The sequence below is a fragment of the Vitis riparia genome, chromosome 11 (genome assembly GCF_004353265.1).
Source record: "Vitis riparia cultivar Riparia Gloire de Montpellier isolate 1030 chromosome 11, EGFV_Vit.rip_1.0, whole genome shotgun sequence".
Taxonomy (NCBI): domain Eukaryota; kingdom Viridiplantae; phylum Streptophyta; class Magnoliopsida; order Vitales; family Vitaceae; genus Vitis; species Vitis riparia.
In genome coordinates this window covers 6,992,474-7,014,952 of record NC_048441.1, presented here as the reverse complement: position 1 = coordinate 7,014,952, position 22,479 = coordinate 6,992,474, and the positions used below count along the sequence as shown (strand labels likewise).

The window sequence follows — 22,479 nt, the reverse complement described above, 5'->3', positions numbered from 1 at the left end:
AAAGACCATGGGATATACATATACATACAAAGGTACCGCTACCATCTAAACTGAATTAAGACCCACGTATTTACCAATATCATGTCACAGACTCGGAATCCATCCCAAGTAGCCCAGAACATGAATAACCCCTATTTACCAACTGGATACCCAAACATTTAAAAGAATTGTAGCAATAATTCAATTTGTCTACGGAAAAAGACACAAGATAACATGTTTGGTAACTTCATATTCATTCCAAGACACAGACCCTTCAACATACCTATTTTCAAATGCTTAGGAGGCTGACAAGGGAACATTGGTGGGCCATTACATGTTCAAGCTGAATTCATAGTGATATGCACAAGACAACTATTAAATGTGTCAATTTATCACTCTACTCGTTATGCCTCCTATATTCAACACCCCTTGCACTCAAATCACTTATCACATCACTTGTGCAAGTTGCAAACTTTTCAAAGGTGGAAGATGCACTCATGGCACAAACGTCTTCCATAACCTAGTGCAATTCAATGTATGTCTTTGAGCAAAGCGAGACGCAACCTAGGCCGCATCTATAATTTTATATAATATTGGAAATTTGGACATATAAAACATTTGGCACTCTCATATATCACCAAATATGTTCTATTTATTGAAAAAGAGTCAAAATGACACTCTTTTTCCCATACTCTTTAAGAACAAAAAAAAAAATAAAAGATACCTAGGCTCTCCACATCAACAAAGTGCGCATCTCAGCCGAGGAGTTGCTGTTCCTTGAGCCCAGGCACACCTAGGGCACGCTTTCAACAAACTGTTAACCATTAAGAGTAGATATAATTATGCCTAAAAGATCAATACGAGTAACCTAAACTCCCTAACTTTGCCTTAACTTTGCGTTGTCTAAAACTGGTTCTCTAGGCGATAATAACAAAACCCGCCCAATGGAGGCTACAGTGATAATAATGAGATCCACCCTAGTTATTTTGGACGATGATACAATTATAATTTTGAGGATCATTATGGCTAAACCAATACTCCCTAACTTTGTGTGGGATTCAAGTCATGAATCCCTCATTGTGTCAAAAACTGTCATCTTAGTTATAATAATGAGATTGAAAGAAAGCTGCCTCCAAAGGTAATTCAGTATATTTGGCTCTACTGTCTGGTCTCCCTAGAGGGCATTCTTGCTGTGTACTCAACATGATTGAATTCCATACAAAGATTGAACTTCCAACCTGTATGAGACCATGAATTTAGAATAATGCATCCGCTAAGTATGGGCAGAATTACACCAAAACAGTACCATATTAACTGGATGTTGGTATCAACTCTTTTGTTCAATCTAAATTATCTGATGTTTCTAATGACAAGGTTTAGCTTGTACCATAGACAATAATAGATTGGTTGCCAAAGGAAGATAATACATACCAAATGACTATAGCTGAGCTTTCCAGTCAATTTGTTTAATCAGAAATCAATGTAACTGTAAACAAGTAAATTTTCCAGACGGATAGATAGTTCCTTGATAATTCCAAACAACTTCCAGATGCCAGCTATAAGAAATACAATCCATGCACAACATTCCAAATAAAAGTCTCTCCTCAAGAGACCATTGGCTCAGGACTGGATGATGATAAAATGTCCAGCAGAGAGTTCTGGGGCTCCAGTTCCTCATGCCACAATGGAAGGGTGTCACCAGGGTAGAAGTTTTTCGTCACCCCCTCTGAGTTTATCTGCAGAACATACACAAAGATGCATTCTATAATAAATAGCTAGTGGGTATTAATTCTTTAAGTCAAAATGCAATTTAGATGAAGTAAATGTGAAGCAGGTTGTTCTCTGAAAAGGTCAGGATCCTTGAACTCCATTCAAATCCAATTTACTGTTAGCCCAGAACCCTCCCCGTGACAAACAATATGTATGCAATTGTTTATCAATGGAGAAAAAAATGATGTTTACATGTCAACAACACATGCAACCACCATAGAAGGATCTCATCACATAAACCGTATGTTAAACATAAATGATGCACATTTGATTGCTTTCAAGAATTAAAACAACATATTCAGCAAAAAATTACTACATGGGATTGTAGTGAAGGGTGTTTATTATTTATTTTATCCAAACATTTTTCTAAGCAACATAGCAGCCTAGAGAAATTAAACATTCAGAGATATAAAAACAGCCATCACACCATAAGCAATTGATCAATATAATACAATCACCAAGAGAGTTCAATACACAATTCAAAGTCAAGGCAGTGTCTATTATTTTATCCTAAAACCCTATATTCGATCCTCCTCTTCCTCCACCCAACTGACACATGCATGAAACGATTCTTAAAGTTTTTTTTTTTTTTTTTTCCCTTTTTGATAGGCAAATAATCAATTAAAGCTCAAAAAGCATGCTGATTAATTAACAAAAGACCCTGTCAACTGAACATAGTTGGGGCCTGGGAAAACACCTAACTTCAAGCTGGCAATTCAAGTTTTTGAAGATAAACAAGAAAGGCATAGAGGACAACCCCCATTGTTTTTGATTGGTTTATCTACAAATGCATAATAGCCTAATAGGATGAAGGTTAAAATTTTGAGAACCAAAGTTGAAGGACTGTTTATGATAATTATATTGTGTTATGCAATGATTGTACTTTGGATCATGGAATCTCTCATAATCAGGAGAGGCTCCTTTTTTGAACCTTGTTGATAGCATGATTTTTTCTCGGCTTTGAGGGGACTATTGTTTAGTTTTCTCATATTTTTCCCTTTCAATCCAAACCAAGGTCTAAGCCCATAACCTCAGGCCCAACTCATGCATCTAGGAGCTTTAACATCCCTATTCAAGCCTTTTTCTAACAAAAATTAAAAATGAAAGAACAAGGAAACACCATATTAGCATTTTATAAATAACATTTATCACCTCAAAAATAATAATAAATTTACCTAGATAGGTCTAAATGTAAAATTGAAAAGGAGAAACACTTTAATTATCACAAGTTCAAGGTCAAATTGTTGTTGAAGATTGGCTTTGCCCAGGGGTTTCAATCCCTTCTCATCAGGGTCAATGGAGTGTATTCAACAAGCAGAAATGAATGAAAGAAGAACTCACAGTGACAGTTCGAACAACACCACCACTTGCACCATCTCGAGCAATAGCAAGAGAAACAGCCTTCACTACCAATTTCTGCATTAGGAAACCAAATTTATTAAGAAAAATAACTCCCAGCAATGAGCTTAGTGACTCACAGCATTTTCAATAACAATATCAATCAAAATTTTCCTATTTACCACAAATACAGAAAATTTAACATGATATAAAATAAAGCACTGGGTGAAAAAGCCTAGATTTCTGCAAATTGCTTGTTTTGTTTTCCTTTTTCCCACTCTTCCATTAGTCCATGAGGCAGCATCACCTCATTACACATCACCATAACTGTAATATGATGGTGAGCATAGTTAGTATTAACTGGGCAATTCAGGAGCATGGTGAGATATCTGGCATTTGAGAATCACTACGAGGCAAATGTCCAGATAAGGGGCCCTTTTTTTTTTCAGAAAATCTTACATTGTTAAAAAGAAGAAAAAAAGGCAGTGCCAACAACAAATTCCAGCAAGAATTTACAGGATGGCTGAAATTATAGAATAACTCAACTTAGGAAAAGCCCTAGATAATAAAGCAAAAAAGTAATTGGAGTTTGGAATAATAAAAAATTACATATGAAAATTTGAATGTAATTGGGCATCCTTTACATTACTTTTGATGGTTCAGCAAAACTCTATTACATGCACTTCACAAAAAAATTGGTATAATCAACAACCTCTGGAAAATTGTCAAACTGTAAGCCTTAACAAAATTTGCATAGAAATTAGACAATCCAGAGGCAGCTACAAGTTCTTCTTGCAAACATATAAAACATACCTCAGCCTCATGAACATAACATGCATTTCATAAAAAGGTGGTACAAACAAAACCTTTTCAAAAATTGTCCTGTTGATGATGAGATCTAGTCTTAACAAACTTTGCATACAGATCAGACAACTAGGAAGCAGCTACGAGTACTTCCAAATGTATAAATTTTAGAATAGTACCAATTTCTCAGCCTCATCTTTCGTCATCCCTTCCTTCCATTCTTGATCAAAGAAACCATACAGATAACTGGATCCAGATCCTGAAAAACACAAACACATCTTACAGTCCAGCAACTCATGGCAATAAAATAACATTTCAATGCAAGGAAAAGTGAATAAAACATGCTTTCTTGGTAAAAACAACATTAAATGTAATTAGAAAGCTTTACTGTGACAAAGCTTACCATTTCAAGCAGAATCATACCATTCTTATCAAAACAAAGTAAGCAGGTTAAGTTGATAGGTTAACCATTTTTTAAGAAAGTTTGCCTATTTAAAACGCATAAAGTTAAAAATAAAAAATTTAACTATGAAAGGAAGGCATATACAAGGAGTAAATCAATGAAAAGAAAATATTGGCATGGGTCATTTCTGATCAAAATATATATATAATATATATATATATATATATAATATATTGGCATGGGAAACTAAAAGCACCAGAGAAGGAAGAGGCTTGAGGAGTAACAACAATCAGATCATGATATCAAAAAAGATTTTGATCCTTGTGGAAGTCTGTATTACAGACTCCCATAAATTGCGCAGAGAGCCACTCCCCCTCTAGTTCAATGTCCTCATCATTGAAAATTGTTTTAATTCTCCCCTTCCAAATTGCCCCAACATTCATAGATGTGGTTGCTTTCCACATCTTTCCCTTTACGCTCCAGGCCAGGTAAAAATTCATTTATCAATTTCCTCAACATGTTGGACATAAGCCAGATGAAATCTAAGAGGCAAAAGAAAAGCCACCAAATGTAAGAGCATAAAGAGATTGATTAAAAAAAATAAGTGTATAAAGATCAGTGAAACAAGTGCTATGCCATTTTAGGATGAGACTCCAAAAGGACACACCACTTCCTTGAAATCAACTCATCCTAACACACTGGGTGCACAACTTAGTTTTGGAAAAGTTTGAATTTCCTTCTGTGTCACATACAAAAGAAGTGCTATTCCAGATAGAACTGGGAACTTCTGAAGCAACACTTCCACTGACTTTGCAGAGAAGATGCTTTATTCGTTACGAGGTCATTGCTTCCATCATGCCCATCACAAACCCTTTAGTCATGCAAGTCATCCAAGAACGCTTTTAAAATTTTTTTGATGAGTGAAAGAAGTGAGTATAATATAAATAGAATGCCAAAAGGAGCACACCAAAGTACACATGACGTATACAATAGTCGCCAAAAGGCACAAAGAAAAGGAAAGAGGGACAAGAAGAAACTACTCCTTCCATCAATGAGAACTCAACCAATCAATGAAGTCAATTTAGGACATTGGATCTACATCTATATACAAATTAGTCCATGACGTAGGATTACAAAAAAAAAGTGTTTTTCAGTCTTTGATTAGATTACTCCTCATTTTCAAACACTATTCTATTTCTTTCCTTCCAAATTGTCCAAAGAATGCACGAAGGAGCTACTCACCATGTTTTTTTTTTTTTTCTCTTTTTACCAACAAAAGAGTCATGTCATCCTAAGAAGGCCTCTCAAACCAAGGAAGATAACACCCAAGATATGCCAAAAAGAGAAAATAACAATTGCCATAAAACTCATCATGCCACAATGGAGGAGGATGTGATCAATGGATTCTTCTTCAATATGACTAAGGAAACATCTGTTTGCCAACGACCGCCTTCTCCTCTAAAGCTCATCCAAGGAATTCCACCTTCTCCTCTGAAACTTTTCCCCATATTGCCTCCCAAGCAAAGAAGCTTGCCTTAGGCAAAGCCAAGGAATTCCAAATAATACAACTGGGAAAGGAACTAACTTCCCAGTACCAGGACGCCATAAAGGTATTTGACGGAAAAAAATTTGCTCTTTGCCTCTATCCAAATCATCCTATCGTCAACTTCCCTATTCACTGCCTTCCTTTGCAGTCTTGAAAAGAATCACTCCACATTTTCGATCTTCTAATCATTTAAATGTCTAGATTTGCAAGAATTCCAAAAACCCCCTTCATTTGAATAATCCCCATAAATCTGCATAGCTATGGAAAATAAAGAAAGGAAAGATTCACACAAAGGCTCATGTCCACAGCACTTACACATCTCCCATTGCCCATCAAAAAGGAGACTTTATTGCTAAAAGGATCTCAATCCTTCTTGATGACATTCCATAACCCAACTCCATACCTCATCTCTCACTTCATGAGAATGCCACCACCCTTCATCTTCCCCATATTTTCTACCTGTAACCTGCTTCCAGAAAGTCCCCCTTTGCAAAGCAAAATGCTAATTCCACTTGCATCGAAGGGCCTTGTTAAGCAAAGATGGACACCTAACACCCAAGCCACCCTTCCTCTTATCTAAACAAATAGTCGCACATTTACTAAATATGGTTCTCTCTAAAGCGCCCCCCCCCCCCCCCCCCCCCCCCCCCCCCCCCCCCCCCCCCCCCCCCCCCCCCCCCCCCCCCCCCCCCCCCCCCCCCCCCCCCCAACAAAAAGAAATCCCCTTGAATATGCTCCAACCTCAATCTAAATACTCTTGGCATGCAAAACAAAAACATAAAATAGACAAGCAAACTAGATAAAGTGTTTCATATTAGAGTGAGTCACACCTTTGGAGATATATTGACTTCTCCACAATGGATGTCTTTTACGAAACTACTGTCCCAACCCGTTCTAAGATGCTATTGATTTAAAAGGGGCATCCAAAGGAAGACCTAAGCAAGTGGGCGGAAGATTTTGCACTTTACAACCCCTCACTCTAAAGCCAAATCTTCCATTTTCTCTACCCTCTAGACTAGAATCAACTTGCTCTTGTCCAGGTTTATTTTCAGCTTTGAAATGGCCTCAAACCACATAAGCAATCAGCTTAAGCCATTGGATCATAAGAAGCCTCATAGAAAACTATACTATCATTAGCAAACAACTCATGAGATACATCCAACCCCTCTCCACCTTTGCTCCTCACCCTAAACCCCAACAAGAAGCACCCGTCCCTAGCCCTCTTGAGATGGCAACTGAGCGCTTGCATGGCTAGCACAAACAAATAGGGTGAGAGAAAGTCTCTTTGCACCAAGCCCCAAGAGCTTTGGAAAAATCCAAACGAGATGCCATTAATAAGGATAGAGAGTTATGTTTTTTCAATGTCAAGCTTGCACAACACACCACAACTATTACTTTTCAACATAGAGTCAATAGCCTCATTAGCTATAAGTATTGTATCTAAAATTTGTCTTCCCTCCACAAATGCATTTTGGAACTTGGAAACCACTTTACCCACCACCTTCTTTAGTCTATTTCCAATACTTAAGCTAAAATCTTATAAAGGCCGCCCACCAAGCTTATATGCCTAAAATCTTTAAGGTCTTTTGCCCCAACTCCCCCACCCCCACCCCAACCCCAGCACACACACACAACACCTTTCTTTATCTCATTTTCCTTTGTTAATCAAACCCCAATAGAAAACTTAGTATCACAATACCTGGTTTTGCAAAATATCTTTAACAAAACAAATTTCAGAAAACTCCACTTCATATGATTAAGTATTGCAAACCTTTTCACACTTATCCATTGCAGAGAAAAAGATTGGGTATTTGAATTTAAAACGAATCTCATCACACCATCTATGAAGGCAAAAGTTAAGGCAACAGTGGGTTGTATTGCCATTTTTCATGCTTTCACATTAGGAACCTACTCATTTATTCATGTCTTGTATTTTTCTTTTGGAAAAATGATAATTGTAAGGTAGTCATGATTATTTCCTATTTGAGAAAACTAACACAGTAAACCACTTTTTACACTTTGAATCTCAACATTTTTGGAAGAGCTCCAATTAATTGTGGTGACCATGAGGGTGGGTGGTATTGGAGGTGGCAATGATTGTGTTACAGAGGTTGTGTAGTGGCAGTGGAGGCTGGGATAGTGGCAGAGGCAGTGATGGGATGATGGTGGAGGTAGAAGTGCAGATGGGATGGTGGCAGCAGACAGCAGAGGTAATGAGGTGGTTGAGAAATGGCAGCAGTTGTATGGTGGGAAGAGGGATGAATGTAAAACCAACAGGGCAAGCATGGCAGGAGATGGGGACAGGGGTGAGGACAGTAGTAGTGGTGGTGGCAGCAGTGATGTGGTGTTTGTGATGAAGTGGTAGTCATTACAGAGGAGGTGATGAACCAAATCGTGTTGGTGGCGCAGCACTTAATTCGCAGTACTTTGTCTAATCTGCCGATCTATTTCATGTCTATTTTCTAGTTGCCTAGGGCAGTTAGAATGAGATTGGAGCAGATTCAAAGGGATTTTTTGTGGGGTGGTGGGGCTCTTGAGCAAAAACTTCACTCAGTAAGGTGGTCGATCGTTTGTTTAGATAAAAGAAAAGGAGGGCTGGGGGTTAAGAGTCTTGGGACATTCAATAGGGCTCTCCTTGGCAAGTAAAGTTGGCGCTTTGCAAATGAAAGAAAGGCCCTTTGGAACCAAGTGATTAAAAGGAAATATGGGGAGGAAAGAGGAGGGTGGAGCTTTTATGAGGCTAGGGAGGCTTATGGAGTTGGGTTGTGGAAAGCAATTAGAAAGTTGGGGCACCTAGTGACCCCTTCTTTTGACTTTGTGGTGGGTAATGGAAGGAAGGTGAGATTTTGGAAAGACAAGTGGTGTGGAACCACTCCTTTGTGCAAGTCCTTCCCTTGTTTATTTGCTCTAGCAACTTCAAAGAGGCTTGGGTAAATGAAGTTTGGACAACTGCGGGGGAAAGGGGGGGAAGTTGGAGCCCTTGTTTCACTAGGTCTTTCAATGATTGGGAGATGGAAGAGGTGGGAAGGTTGTTTTGTTGCTTGGATGGGAAGAAGGTAAATGTGGGTGAGGAGGATAGGGTGAGGTGGATGGACTTGAAGGATGGCTTGTTTTCGGTTTAGTCTTTGTTTAGAGCCTTGCATCCGGTTTCTCTTGTTTCTTTCCCTTCGAAGATTATATGGAACTCTTGTGTGCAACCTAAATTAAGTTTCTTTGCTTGGGAGGCTTCGTGGGGAAAAGTTCTAACTTTGGACCGTTTGCAAAAGAGGGGTTGGGCTTTGGCTAATAGATGCTTTCTGTGCCAAATGTTTGAGGAGACGATTGATCACCTCCTTCTCCATTGTGAAAAAACAAGGGAAGTGTGGATGTTGCTCCTTTCTTTGTTTGGAGTGTCTTGGGTGTTTCCCTTTTCAGTAAAGGAAACCCTCTTAGGGTGAAGGGGTTCTTTTGTGGGTAAAAAGAGGAAGGCGGCGTGGCAAGTGGGACCGTTATGTTTTTTTTGGGTCATATGGAAAACAAGGAATAAAATTGCCATTGAAGATAGTGTGTTGTCCATCCAAAGGCTAAAAGCTTCTTTTATGTATTTACTGTGGTTGGAGACCAAATTGTGGATAAAAGGTGGTACTTCGACCTTAATAGATTTTATAGATTGGGTGGGTTCGCAGTGAGGGAGAAGGTTTTTTGTTTCCTTCTTGTTTTTGGGTTCAGATGTAAGGGGGTGAGTGTCTCTATACTGTACTTCTTTGGGTCGCTATTTTAGCGCCTCTTCGTAATACAATTTTTTTGCTTATTTATCAAAAAAATATGGTGCTGGTGGTGCAGCAGTAGTGATGTGGCATAGAGCCTATAAAATAAAACTTTAGGAAGTATGGGAACATAAGGGTCTTTTTAGGAACATTTTCAAAAAACGGTTTTCAAAATAGTTCAGTAGCCCATCAAACTTGATGCATGTTGCCACCCAAAAAATGAACCAGTATAGATGGAATGCAATCACCCTAGTGGATCTAACATCTTGCTCTTTGATATCCATACTGGGAGCAACCAATTAAGAAGACTCAAGAAAAATTTATGCTTCTCACTAGAAGATTCACCTACCGATCATAGAATAGAACAAGATAGGCATATTTAAAGCAAAAGAAATTACAGGAGAAACAGATAATCACCATCAACAAGCCAAAAAGAGCAATTCTCAAAGTAATAAGTGATCAGAGCAGAATCATCATAAGGATAATTTTTATCATAAGATGAGAACACACCTCCAATGGCAAAAGGCTGCTCCAAAATTGTCCCTCCAAGAGGCACTCCATATATTTTACCTCCCTCATGCTTGTCCCATCCACCAACAATCAGACCAGTTTGTAGCATATTCTGTCAAAGTGTAAAAAGGTAAATGAAAAGCACACCAAAAATGTGATATATGATTAGCCTGTGGAAATACACGTGCAATTGTTTGTTCCTTTCCTTAACAAGTTATTCACGTATTTGGAATATTCATCCTCTGCTAATCCATATATATGTATGTATGTATGTATACACTTCATATTCATTCAACAATGATATCTAATGCAACATCTAATAGATGGAAAGATGGAAACAATGCAAAGTTTCTTAGGAATATCTTGCATATCTTGGCCAATCTTCTTTTTGGCTTGAGAATAACATCCTTCACAAGCTTAGTTATGATATACTTGCTATCAACCACCAAATTTGGAAGGTAACCAGCTCTTGCAAATTGCCCACTATGTAACATATTTTTTCATTATCCGCAATGTAACATATTACACAGTCTATTGACCAAACAAGTCCAATGGAGATATGAAAGAATTAATTCAAAATAAATAAATAAAAGGACCTGTATGAGAAAAAAAGGCCAAATTTGTTTAATAGTGTGAATTTATAGACAGGACCCAGAGCATTTCCCAAACTGTAATAATTTAACAGATTAAGATACAATAAGAAAATAAAACCATACCTTATTATTGTATGATATTAACCTGACAAGGTTTGCAGCAACCTTGACAGTGGCAGGTTGCCCAAGCTGTATACTACATGAAACATTATGGCTTGAGTAAGAGTTCCATATTAAAAAAGAAAAAGTTAGAAGCATCAACAACAAAAAATTGCAGCTGCATGACTAGTACAAGTAACAACAACAAAAACAAGTTAAATTAAACCCTAGGTGTCTTGTTCCCATAAGTATAACAAGAAAATCCAAGGACATATGTCTATGACAGAATCAAATACAGGGGAAATAAAATAATGGAATATAAAAAATAAGTGCGAAAAAATTGAGTAAGGCTTAAATTATATTTCTATACTAAGTTCCAATGAAACAGAAATACATGACTACAGACAAAACCTCCTTGGTAGAGCAGCCTAAGGATTAAACAATGATAGACCACAAAGATCCATAAAAAGGGTATGCAAGAAATGGCATATATCACATGTTAAAGAGTTTCATTTTTTACTTTCTTTCAGATTGCTAACATTCAAAATTCTGACCAAATTTTTTATCAGGAAAAAATTTGATCGACTTTGATCAATTAAGCCATTTAAAAGAAAGCCCATGATGTTTGTATGTTGTCTTGATTTGTGCTTTGTATGACCTCCCTTGGCTTGTTTAACCTTTTTTGGGAACTCATTGGCAACTCTTGACTCTTCTTCGTTTGAACCATATTATGATGGGGCCCATGCCAAGACATACTTTTTTTGGAAATATAACAACAACATTGTCATTGCAACGCTTTTTTGATAGGCAAACAAACATACATTAGTAACATCTAATGAAAAGATATATGTGTGTGGGGTGGGGTGAGGGGTTGCACCCCAAATACAAGTGAGGCATACAAATGATCAGGGATTGAAAAATTGGGAAATATCGGATATCGGTCGTCACCGAAACGATAATCGCCACCGATTATCGATCCACGGAAATATCGCCAAAAAATCGGCAAAATCGTCGATATATCGGCGAACTATCGGTGAAGCACCGATAAATGGGAGAAAAATCGCAAGTGGATCTGACGCGCGAAGCAACCGGAGGTATTTTACCAATTTTTCGGAAAATTTCCCGATATTTCCTACCAGTCCAGCCCGCACAGTTGTGTTTTTCAGCCTGGCTCAAAAATCGTGGATTTAGGGTTCGTGAAATTTAAATCCAATGGCACAACAGCAAAGAGACCCCTAAAACAGATCCAGAAAACACAAGGAGCAAAAGAAAAGCAATTTTTTTTGGTTTTCTTTGGGGGTTTTGAATGGATTTTCTCGGAAATCAAACGAGGATGAATTTTCCCGGAAATCGAATGGGGGATGGATTTTCTTGGGAATCAAACGGGGGTCGCAAAAAAAAATAATAATAACATGATTAGAATAGTACCTGCGAGGATTGAGATTTGAGAGTAGCAGAGGAAAATAGGGCTTTTTTTAGGGATTCTCTCGTTGGAGGACAACTTCAGAAAAGGGTTCTTGCTGCCCGAGAGAGAAGTGGGTGCCTTTTTTATTTTTTTATTTTTAGATTTAGTGGAGATAAAAAAATAAAAAATAAAAAATAAAAAAATCATGAGAACAATTTTCCACTCTCTATATAAATAATTATTAATTACCAACCTTTATTTTGATTATTAAATAAATTAATATTAATAAAAAAAGTTGTTACCACATATTTTTAATAAAATTTTAAAAATTAAATCTCAAATAAGATATTTTATATAAATTAATTTAATTTTTCATTTAAAATATAATAAAATATGTTTTAATAAAAGTATTTTAAAATTTTTAAAATAAATATTGTCTTTAACAAGATGAACTCCCTTCATCTAACAATATAATGAAACCACATCGATATCTTCCTTAGTATAAGGACTATTGCAATCTCATATGTATTATATTTATATATAAATTGTTTTTATTCAATAAAATCAAATATTTCTTAACTCAATTTTAACTTTATACACTTTCAAAATTCATATATATTATTTTTAAAATTCAAATATCGAATCTACCAATATATCTCTGTTTATGATATTTTTCTTCTTAATTATATATATATATATCAATTACACTTACAAGATAACTTTAAAATGTGTATTCTTACTTATTTTATCATTTTTTGAAGTTTTTTCAAGCATTCCTATTAATTTTAAATAATTTTCACTCCACCAATATTTGTGAAAAAATATCCACCGATATTTCTCCGATATTTCCGATATATCCTTAAAATCGAAGTACCGATATATCCGTAAAAACCGATATTTCAATCCTTGCAAATGATGCCTACAGATGGGGAAAAAAACAACCAAAAGCCACAACAACATTGCCACAACTTAGCACTCAACCATTCAATAAAGGTTATCAAGGGCAAAGAACCAGCTTGAAGAGACTGGGCAGACCATAAAAATTATAACAAGTTCTAATGATAGATAACCATTCAACAATGATAAATGATAACAAGTTCTAATAAAAGATGCCTATAGATGGAAAAAAACAACCAAAAGCCACAACAGCATTGCCACTCCTTTGCACTCAATCTTTCAATAAAGTTTATCAAGGACAAAAAGGACCAGCTTGAAGAGACTAGAACGACAATAAAAATTATCACTAGTTCTACTAATAGAAAACCATTCAACAACAATAAATGGAAATTGTAATCGAAACCATCAAAATTCACTTACGTGTGCTGATGGAGATAGTAACGCACATAATCAGATAAAATTTGAGAATCTGCCGCCTGAAAATGAGCAATGTTGTGAATGGATAACAGAAATAAAGCCACACTAATGTATAAGTCACTAATTTTCAAGTATTCCACTAATTTAGTTATTTCACTCAAACAATGTGTCTGATTTCTGGACTAATCAACAACTCTATAACAGATTCATGTCATGCAAAAAACATTTACAAGCTTTTATGCATAACGCATTTGAAAAGAGCATAAAGTATTGAGAATAGTGCATGCCTTGATAGAAATGGGTAACATGGTTCAGAACTTGAGATAGTGATGTCCAATTGAGATATTGTTCTTAAGCAACTCACTAACTAAATAAAAGCAAACTGTTCTCTCAGCTTCTGAAAAAGTGTTAGGCACACGCGGACATTTTGTTGTGTCAACAAGCATCCGATTTACTAAACAAGAGGGGGGAGATGTGCCTTCTATATCATAGCTTAACACATGTGGTAGATATTGTAATTAGCTTGATTATGTCTCTCACTGGATATGCAGCTTGGGCCATTTATGCTTATCAATATAATTCGTGATTACTCTAGACCAACAAAAACAGAATTCATAATCTCTGAGTTTTAGACACATTGTCATATGGCATGCCTAAAGGTCCTCCATGAGTAAGAGATACAATAATGCCCATTTAAATCCCACCAGGGCCATGATTATCCTATGCTCACAACATGCGTGCAGTTTAAATCCTACGCACCCAAAAAGGTCTACAAAACCTCCTTGAAAACAGAATATAAGAAAGAAATGGGAGAGCGTTCAATGATGTCGAATGGGCTGACCAAACCATCAAATATTCCTTTTTGTTTATTTTTGTAGATTGGTCATTCATTAAGTAAAGGGTGGGCTTGTTTGTCTTTGTGATGCCTAGTGTTTTGGGCGTTTAGTGTATACTTCGCATGTACTGTTTTCGCCATTTTTTGGCTTTTCTAATACATGCTCTTACTTACCTATCAAAAAAAAAAAAAAAAAAACAGAATAGAAGAAAGACACCATCATTGTGCTTGTTACAATTTCTACCTTTGTTTAGCTCACTCCTAGCATGATTTCTTATTCATGCATCAAACCATTGTGAATGAAACCAACTTTGCTTTAGCTCACCCAAAGTCCCGAGTGTTAGGAAAGTTAATTAGAACAGAGAACATACAAAAAATTTTGCCCTAGGGTGCATTGAATATTATTTTTGAAATCCACGCGGTTTCACAGTTGGGCAAAGTATATAAGAAACCTGGACTTGGACCATAAATGAAAAGAAAACTCAGAGCACGGGCTTTCAATAACAGATCTTATATAACAAAAAAATCAAACTTAGCATGACATTATACGGAAAAGCGGAGAAAGCATTACCGATCCAGAACGACACAAGTAGACATTATCAGTCAGCTGCGTGATCTTGTCGGATGCTCGATTCGCAACATAAACTCCTGAAGTAAAACAAATTACACAATCAAAACTAATTTCAGGAAAATCCGACGCCAAAACAAGATAGGATTTTCAAATTCTATTAGAGGCCAAGAAAGTAACAATGCACGATCTAAACAAGCGGAATCAAATCTCCGTTTGGTTGCCGAGAATGAGCCAGTGAAAATTTTGTTTGGTTTTCCCCATCTTCTCGGAACCAAACAGCTGAAGGTGCAATAGAGAGTAGAAGTAGAACCGGTGCTAGTTCGAGAATCGGCGCCAAGAACGACGCCTCCGTTGTAGGTGACGCCGATGATGGTGGTGCCCATGGAATGAGGTTGATTGAGATGGTCCATTTTTAGAATCCCCGAAATCACAAAACCCTAGAAATGGAAGAAGAGTTGAGCTTTCTTGCCTGTCAAGCCACTGTATTTGGTGTTCCACCTCCAGATGATCAATTGTGGGCATTTTATATACCAACACATATTTATATAATTATACCATTATTTTAAAAAGGACCGGAAATAAAAACTTTTTATTCTATTATAATAATAATAATAATAATAATAATCAACTTTTTATTTTAGAAAATAGTTTTTGATGTTTTTAAAAATAAAATTATGTTTGAAAACTGAATTTAAAAAAATAGTTTTTGTTATCAAAAGCCAAAAAATAATGTTTAATAGTGTTAATAAAAAACATGTTTGGGAAGTGTTTTTTAAAATAGTTATAGAAAATAGTTTTTGATGTTTTTAAAAATAAAATTATGTTTGAAAACTGAATTTTAAAAAATAGTTTTTGTTATCAAAAGTAAAAAAGCTATGTTTAATTGAGTTAATAAAAAAACATATTTGGGAAGTATTTTTTAAAACAATTTTAGAAAACAGTTTTTAATGTTTTTAAAAACAAAATTATGTTTAGAAACTAAATTTCAAAAAATTGTTTTTGTTATTAAAAACAAAAAAACCATGTTAAATTAAGTTAATAAAAATATTTTTTAAAACAATTAAATGTTTTCTTCAATTAACTTGATATTATAAATATATAAATAATTTTTACATTAACATTTTATTAAAATTTAAAACAAATTATTCTACTTTGAAAATTATTTGCATCAGTTTTAATTTTTTAAAACAAAGTACTAATTTGTAAACAAATCTAACTATAGTTGATTTTAATAAAAAATTTATTTGTACTTGATTTTTTTTTTTTTTGTTATAAATGTTGAGGGGTCACCCAGTCGTGACAACAAAAGATACCTCAGAATTAGTGCTTTACGCCCCATTGCCTCTCGACAACTACGTAACCTTTTGTCGGACCCTATCCTGTGAGGTAAACCCTAGGGATAAGAGCCAACACTTCATCACACTATCATGTAGTGAGAACCAAGGAGGAAAATGTCGAGATATATCAGTGATATATCATGTATCGGGAGAGGTCGACACGATATTTCGTGGAGAAAAATCGGAGGAGAGATATTTCCGTAAAAATTGCCAAAATATCGATGATAAATCGGCTCGGGGAGATAAATCGGCGATTTTGTGAAAAAATCGCCTCTGGTGGCAATAAATCACTAATATATCGGCAATTAATCGGATATATATCGCCGATTTTTTGGCGATATTTCCCTTCCTTCATGAAGCATGAATAGACGACCCAGATCACGCCCGTGTTGATCCGATGCCCTAAATGTGATTCCAACGGTAATATAGCAATCCAACGGCCAGATTGCTCCCAGTTTTTTATCCAACGGCCAAAATTGATTTTCAATGGTAAATTAATGTTCCAACGGCTATTTTGGCCCAAATTTCTTCTATAAATAGCCCAAATTTCATCCATTTCATCCATTTTGCTTTTATTATTTATTTGCTCTCTCATTACTCCAATTTTTATTAAGGTTGCTCAATTATTCAATCATTTTAAGGTATTTTTGTTTTAAATTGTAATTAATTTTGTTTTCAATTGTAATTAATTCATGTATTTTCAATTAATTAGTATGTTTGCAATATGGATGATTTAATGTTATTTTTACATTCAATTGTGATTAATTTTTATATTTTTATTGAATTAACTTAGGTTAATTTGATTATTTAATTATAAATTGATATGTTTATTTTGGATGATTATTTGTGATTTATTTTCACATTTAAAATTAAATTAAACTAATTAACTTAGCTAAATTATTTAATTAATTTATTAACATGCTAAATTATTTAATTAATTTAATTAACATGAACTAGTATATTTTGAATATGAAATATGTTTATTTAATGAATTTAATGTGTACAAATTATTGATATTTAATGAAATGAAGTATTTTATGTGACTTTATAATGAGAACAATTACAAAATTAACATTTCTTATAGATCGACATGATATAATTACATCTAATATCGCAAATTATATCATGTGTTAGTCCAAGGGTTCTCCTAATCGGGTTTTGCTGATAACAAACCATGGTTAAGTGTCTAATTGGTTTAAAGATTAAGAATCTTAGGTATAAACTCGAAAATTCATCAAATAACCAAATGGATACAAGATCGAGACACTTGGAAGACTTGTGATAATAGGAAACTAATGTAAGATGAATGCATGAGTGCACTTAGGATTTTCACACGTTTCATGCATCTTTGAAAACTCGGTTTATTCTTTAAAAAGTCGATTTCATTAAAACCCGAGTTTTTAACTAATGTACCTTAGGCAAAATGTTTCAAAATTGGCTTAATAAGTTACCTAAAGACCTTGCCTAAGTGTTAGAAAAGAAATGAATTAAAAAAATAGGTTTTCGGGGCCAAAAAGGCTCAATCGGTAGAAGCTATGGCCAATCAGCTCAACTGGTTAAGGAACCGGTCGAGGAAGGTCAAAAACCGTCTCTCTCTCCTAGTAGCCTTCTTTTCCCGATCGAGGTGTTTCTCTTACCGGTCGAGGATCGGTCAAGGTTCGGTTGAGGCAACGATAACCTGTTATGCATTAAATGCTCCAACGGCTAGTAAACCGGTTGACCCCTAGCTCAACTGGACGAGGTTAGCTTTTGTTGTTTTTTACTCCCGAGCTTGGAAACCTATAAATTGAGAGCTCTACTTCATTTATTGACAAAAGAACACTTGCATTCAATAGCCTACCTACCTGTTCTTGATAAAAAAGCTCTCATTTCTTTCATAGTGCATTAAATCACCACTTGCATATCATTTAGTTCACTCTTGTGTGTCATCCTAGTTTTATCTTGTATTTGAGCTATCTTTAAGCTAGGTTGAGGGATTATATCTTGTAAAAATCTGAGTGTTAGAGCCTTCAAGAGGGTTGAATCTTGAAGAGGTTGTGTAAGAGCCCATTAGAGTCGGAATCCAAGTGTAAGAAGATTGGAAGCTTGGTTGAAGCTTCAAGTTAATGGAACCCTCACTTGGTTAGGAGGTTGAGGAGAGTGGACGTAGACAAGGAAGTGTCGAACCACTATAAACCCGAGTTTGAATTCTCTAAACTCTATCTCTTTACTTTGTTTATATTGTGTTTGAATTTGTTGTGATTGAAAAGATTTTAAAAACCCAATTCACCCTCCCCCTCTTTTAGGTGTTTTTTGTTAACTAAGCATAGCCTTCGTTTTCTCAATATGTATATCAAAATTTTCAATAAAATAACTTTTAAATGTCTATTATACTTATAATTATATTATTATGAGGTTTTCTTTGCATTTCCATGAGTTTTTAACAATTTTAAGTTTACCGATATTTTTTTTCAAAATATCCGCCGATATATCCGTAAAATCAAAGTACCGATATATCCGTGATTACCTATATTTTCATCCTTGGTGAGAACACCCCATAGGCTCAACATGCCTCTTAAATAGGGAGAGGACTTATAGCACCGCTAGCTCTGATACCATTCACACTTAGGACATATAACAGTTCATGCATACAAAAAATTAATAATTCTGTTTATGAATCAAAACAGAAAAATAGAAAAAACAAAAATTTAATGTCTAATTTATAATAGAAATTGAACACAAGAACATAGAAATTGAATCTGAAATAAAACTTTTGTATTGAAAATTATATATACTAACTTGTTGACAACATAGGGATATGAATACAAGGGAAGAGATTTTTAGAAAGAGAGAGATTACAAAAGCTAAGAGAGATTTTTATAGAGCAGTCTTGAAGGCTTTGATCTTCACTTTCTCCGCTCCTATCGCTCTGTCTTGTGATGAGCTCTTTGTCTTTATTTATAGAGGAAATTAACGGATTTGAAACTTGACGAAGTCCACGGGCTTAAGACTTGTATAAATCCAAAAATAATTTGAGGAGACAATTGGGTGGTCTTTTGCTTGATTCGAAAAAATAAAATTTCATGTCAGGAAGGCTTAGGTCAACACTATTTCAATAGTGTTTGATTTTATTTATTTATTTATTTTTGCATTTTATACTTCTCTTCTTTTCCAAACTTTTTATTATTATTATTTTTATTTTTATTGGATAAGTACAAGGAGACAAATGTACAAATATACAATTGTACAAAAGATTTTGAAATCTTTCAATCGAGCATCTCTAGGAGAATTTTTTCAAACTCTCTTCAAGCTTGCTTTTCTTGAACGTAATCTTTTTTGTATTTATCAACAAGATAGGAAAATTGGGTTTGGAATAGAAGAGGGACTTTAGGAAAAACATTTGTAGAGATGATTTTTTGAATATTGTCCTCAATGATAAGTTTATAGTTAGAAGAACTATAAATCTCAAAATCAAGGTCTCTTGCTATCATTCTTGACCTCCAATGACGAATTTTTTTTTTTGAGGTTGACTTTAGTACAGGGTCAAGGGTCCTCTATACCAAACAATTGATACTTTCTGTAATTAGCTTTAAGAAGGATGATTTGTTGGGCTGGGTAGACTTCTTCATCATTCGACCACTCAGGAGGCTTACTTTCAATAATGAGTTGAACATATTTGAATTATAGGATAAAGACGTTTAATATGCAAACTATTAATTTCCTTCCAAATCCATTAGTTTGCTCAGGATTGGAGAAAATTAGTTAATAAAGTAACCCATAATCCATGAGGAGAGCAAGGGTCAATTATATTGACTCATTGTTGAATTTAATGATTATTGGTCTATATTTGTCTAAGTTGATACTGGCCTTATAAATACTATAAGTGAGGGCACACTTACAATCTTGCATTTCTAATGGAATTGCCCTACACAAGGGGTCAAGCTTTGGACACTCAATATTGGTGTTGCCATAATGAGTATGCCAAATAAAATTCATCAATTGAATAATAACTCCAAAAATGCTACGGTCAGCAATAAATTACATTATATGCTCTTGCTCAGCTTCCCCTATAACTGCCTTCAGACTTATTATCTATCTAAGGTCTTGAGGGAAATTTAAAATCTTTTGTTTATAAAAATAAATTTTTGATTTTTGAAATTCTAAACTTTCTTCATAAAGTTTTGGAAATTCATTTTGAAGGAATTTTGAAAATGTGATTATTGACTTTTCTTTTGTTTCCTGCAATTGAAAATTTTAAGATCTATATCCATTGGGATGCAATGTATATCAGAACTTGAAAGGTTAGAAAAACTATCTAAATTATCATTAGTATATTTAAAATGAAAAGATAAGACATTTAAAGCTTCTAACTTTTGGCTATCACTTCGTGCATTCCAAAGGTTGTCTAAAATGCATTTCTATGATCTGTCTAAATTTTTTTATGTCTTTATGAATTTGAAATGACAAATTACTTTTAGGAAATACGGGAATAGTGAATTTCCCAATCCTAATCCGTTCTTGCTCTATCTATAAAGAAAATTCAAATGTTAGTAAATTCTTGAAAACATAAATAAGATATCTAAGCATTTTATCTTTAGTATACCAAAATTGAAAATATATTGAATTTATAAGGGGCAGATAATTATGAATAAAAATATTTAAAGGAGTTTTTGAACCTTTTGAAATTAAATTTATAAATTTATAAGAACATGCACAAATACCATTAAATCTTTTTTATCGTCTGATTCATTTTGACTTGATTTTACACTTGATATTTCTTGAGTTATTAATATTTGATTTTCTTCTTTTGATTCATAATATTCACTAGAATCTTTTTCTCTTTCTTCTTTATTAATCATTAATTCTATCATTAGATTTTTGAGTTTATCGCTTATTTTTAGGGAATTAATTTTGTTTTCTAATTGACAATCTTTTAAATAGTAACCTATCTTGCCACATTTATAACAAGTTGAAGTTTTCTTTTTGAAGGTTGCTTTATTATAATATTTTGATTTATTATTATTATTATTTACAAATTTCTTTTGATATTTTGACTCAATTAATGACCTTTTACCCTTTGTATTATTTTGTTTATTTTTTCTTTTTGAGGGGGCTATTGTATTAAATTGAATGTTTTCTTCAACTAACTTGATATTATAAATATATAAATAATTTGTAAATTAAACACTTTATTAAAATTATATAATACAAATTATTCTATTTTGAAAATTATTTGCATCAAATTTTTTTTAAATAAAGTACTACTTTGTAAACAAATCTAACTATAGTTGATTTTAATAAAAAAATTATTTGTACTTATTTTTTTTAGTTATAAATGCATCATATTAATATCTATTTTCCTTAAAAAAAATTGTCTAAATTACATGTATATTAATGCAATCAATATTAATACAAATAAATATTATAACACTAATATCATATTTTAATATAATATATTAAAGTTTCAGAGTTTATTGATGATAATTTTTTAGATAATATATACATTCACTTAACAATAATTAAAATAGGAGGAAGAAATATGAAAAATAATAACAAATAAATGACGACCAATAAGTAGAAGACAATTTTAAGGATTTGTTATAGGTATTGGGTGTTGTAAGTTGGCAACTAGTTGTTGAAGTTGTAGATCATACTCATGAACTTATGTAAAGCAGTTCAAATGTTTCTATAATACAAAAATTGTTAAAAAGAATGAAATATGATGTGTGTATTCATTAATATCAATTTATTTTCATGAGTTAGTTAAATATACTTACATGATATAATGGATAACGATAAAATCAACAACCATTGTTCTTCTGTGTTTTCGGCATGAAAATGCACATACATCCACACCTACAGTAACACATGAGTCTTTTGTCCATCTTACTTTTATAATTATAAATCAAATTTATAAGCAATATTTAATCGCTAGAAATTACAACATACATCACATAACACTAATGACAATTAGTTAACAACTATATATAAATTCTGACATATAATTGAAGTATTAAAAAATATTTAGAATTAAAAATAGTACAAGCCATGGATTGATATTGATATAATTTGCCCACATCACTTGAGTAATTTGATTTCTACAGCTGTCATAGTTGATGCACTTTTATTTGATAAATCAATTGAGTGGCTTACGCTACTTATGCACTTTTCTTCACTTTAGATCGAAAGATCTTCTATCTCATTTTTCTTAAACAATTAATCATTTCATGTCGATAGACAAATCCAATTA

At 34.0% G+C, this 22,479-nt stretch overlaps 1 protein-coding gene across 1 annotated transcript; it reads right to left on the bottom strand.

The window, feature by feature from the left end:
- Window positions 1–1,337: 1,337 nt before the first annotated feature.
- LOC117925492 (proteasome subunit beta type-6-like) lies at window positions 1,338–15,414 on the bottom strand. Its single transcript, XM_034844510.1, has 8 exons — window positions 15,224–15,414; window positions 14,914–14,990; window positions 13,511–13,566; window positions 10,813–10,885; window positions 10,097–10,208; window positions 4,071–4,150; window positions 3,091–3,159; window positions 1,338–1,715 (listed from the first exon to the last, which is right to left on the bottom strand). Exons 1-8 carry the CDS (start codon window positions 15,321–15,323, stop codon window positions 1,584–1,586), a joined length of 699 nt encoding a protein of 232 aa, XP_034700401.1. The 5' UTR covers window positions 15,324–15,414; the 3' UTR covers window positions 1,338–1,583.
- Window positions 15,415–22,479: the final 7,065 nt, after the last annotated feature.

What these genes read in the sequence shown, in the direction of transcription:
- LOC117925492 (XM_034844510.1), bottom strand. Translation starts at nt 15,323, where the DNA reads ATGGACCATCTCAATCAACCTCATTCCATGGGCACCACCATCATCGGC. An exon ending in TACTATCTCCATCAGCACAC is followed by an intron (nt 10,886 to 13,510) that starts GTAAGTGAATTT and finishes TGTTTCATGTAG; the next exon opens with TATACAGCTTGGGCAACCTG. An exon ending in TAATATCATACAATAATAAG is followed by an intron (nt 10,209 to 10,812) that starts GTATGGTTTTAT and finishes ACACTTTGACAG; the next exon opens with AATATGCTACAAACTGGTCT.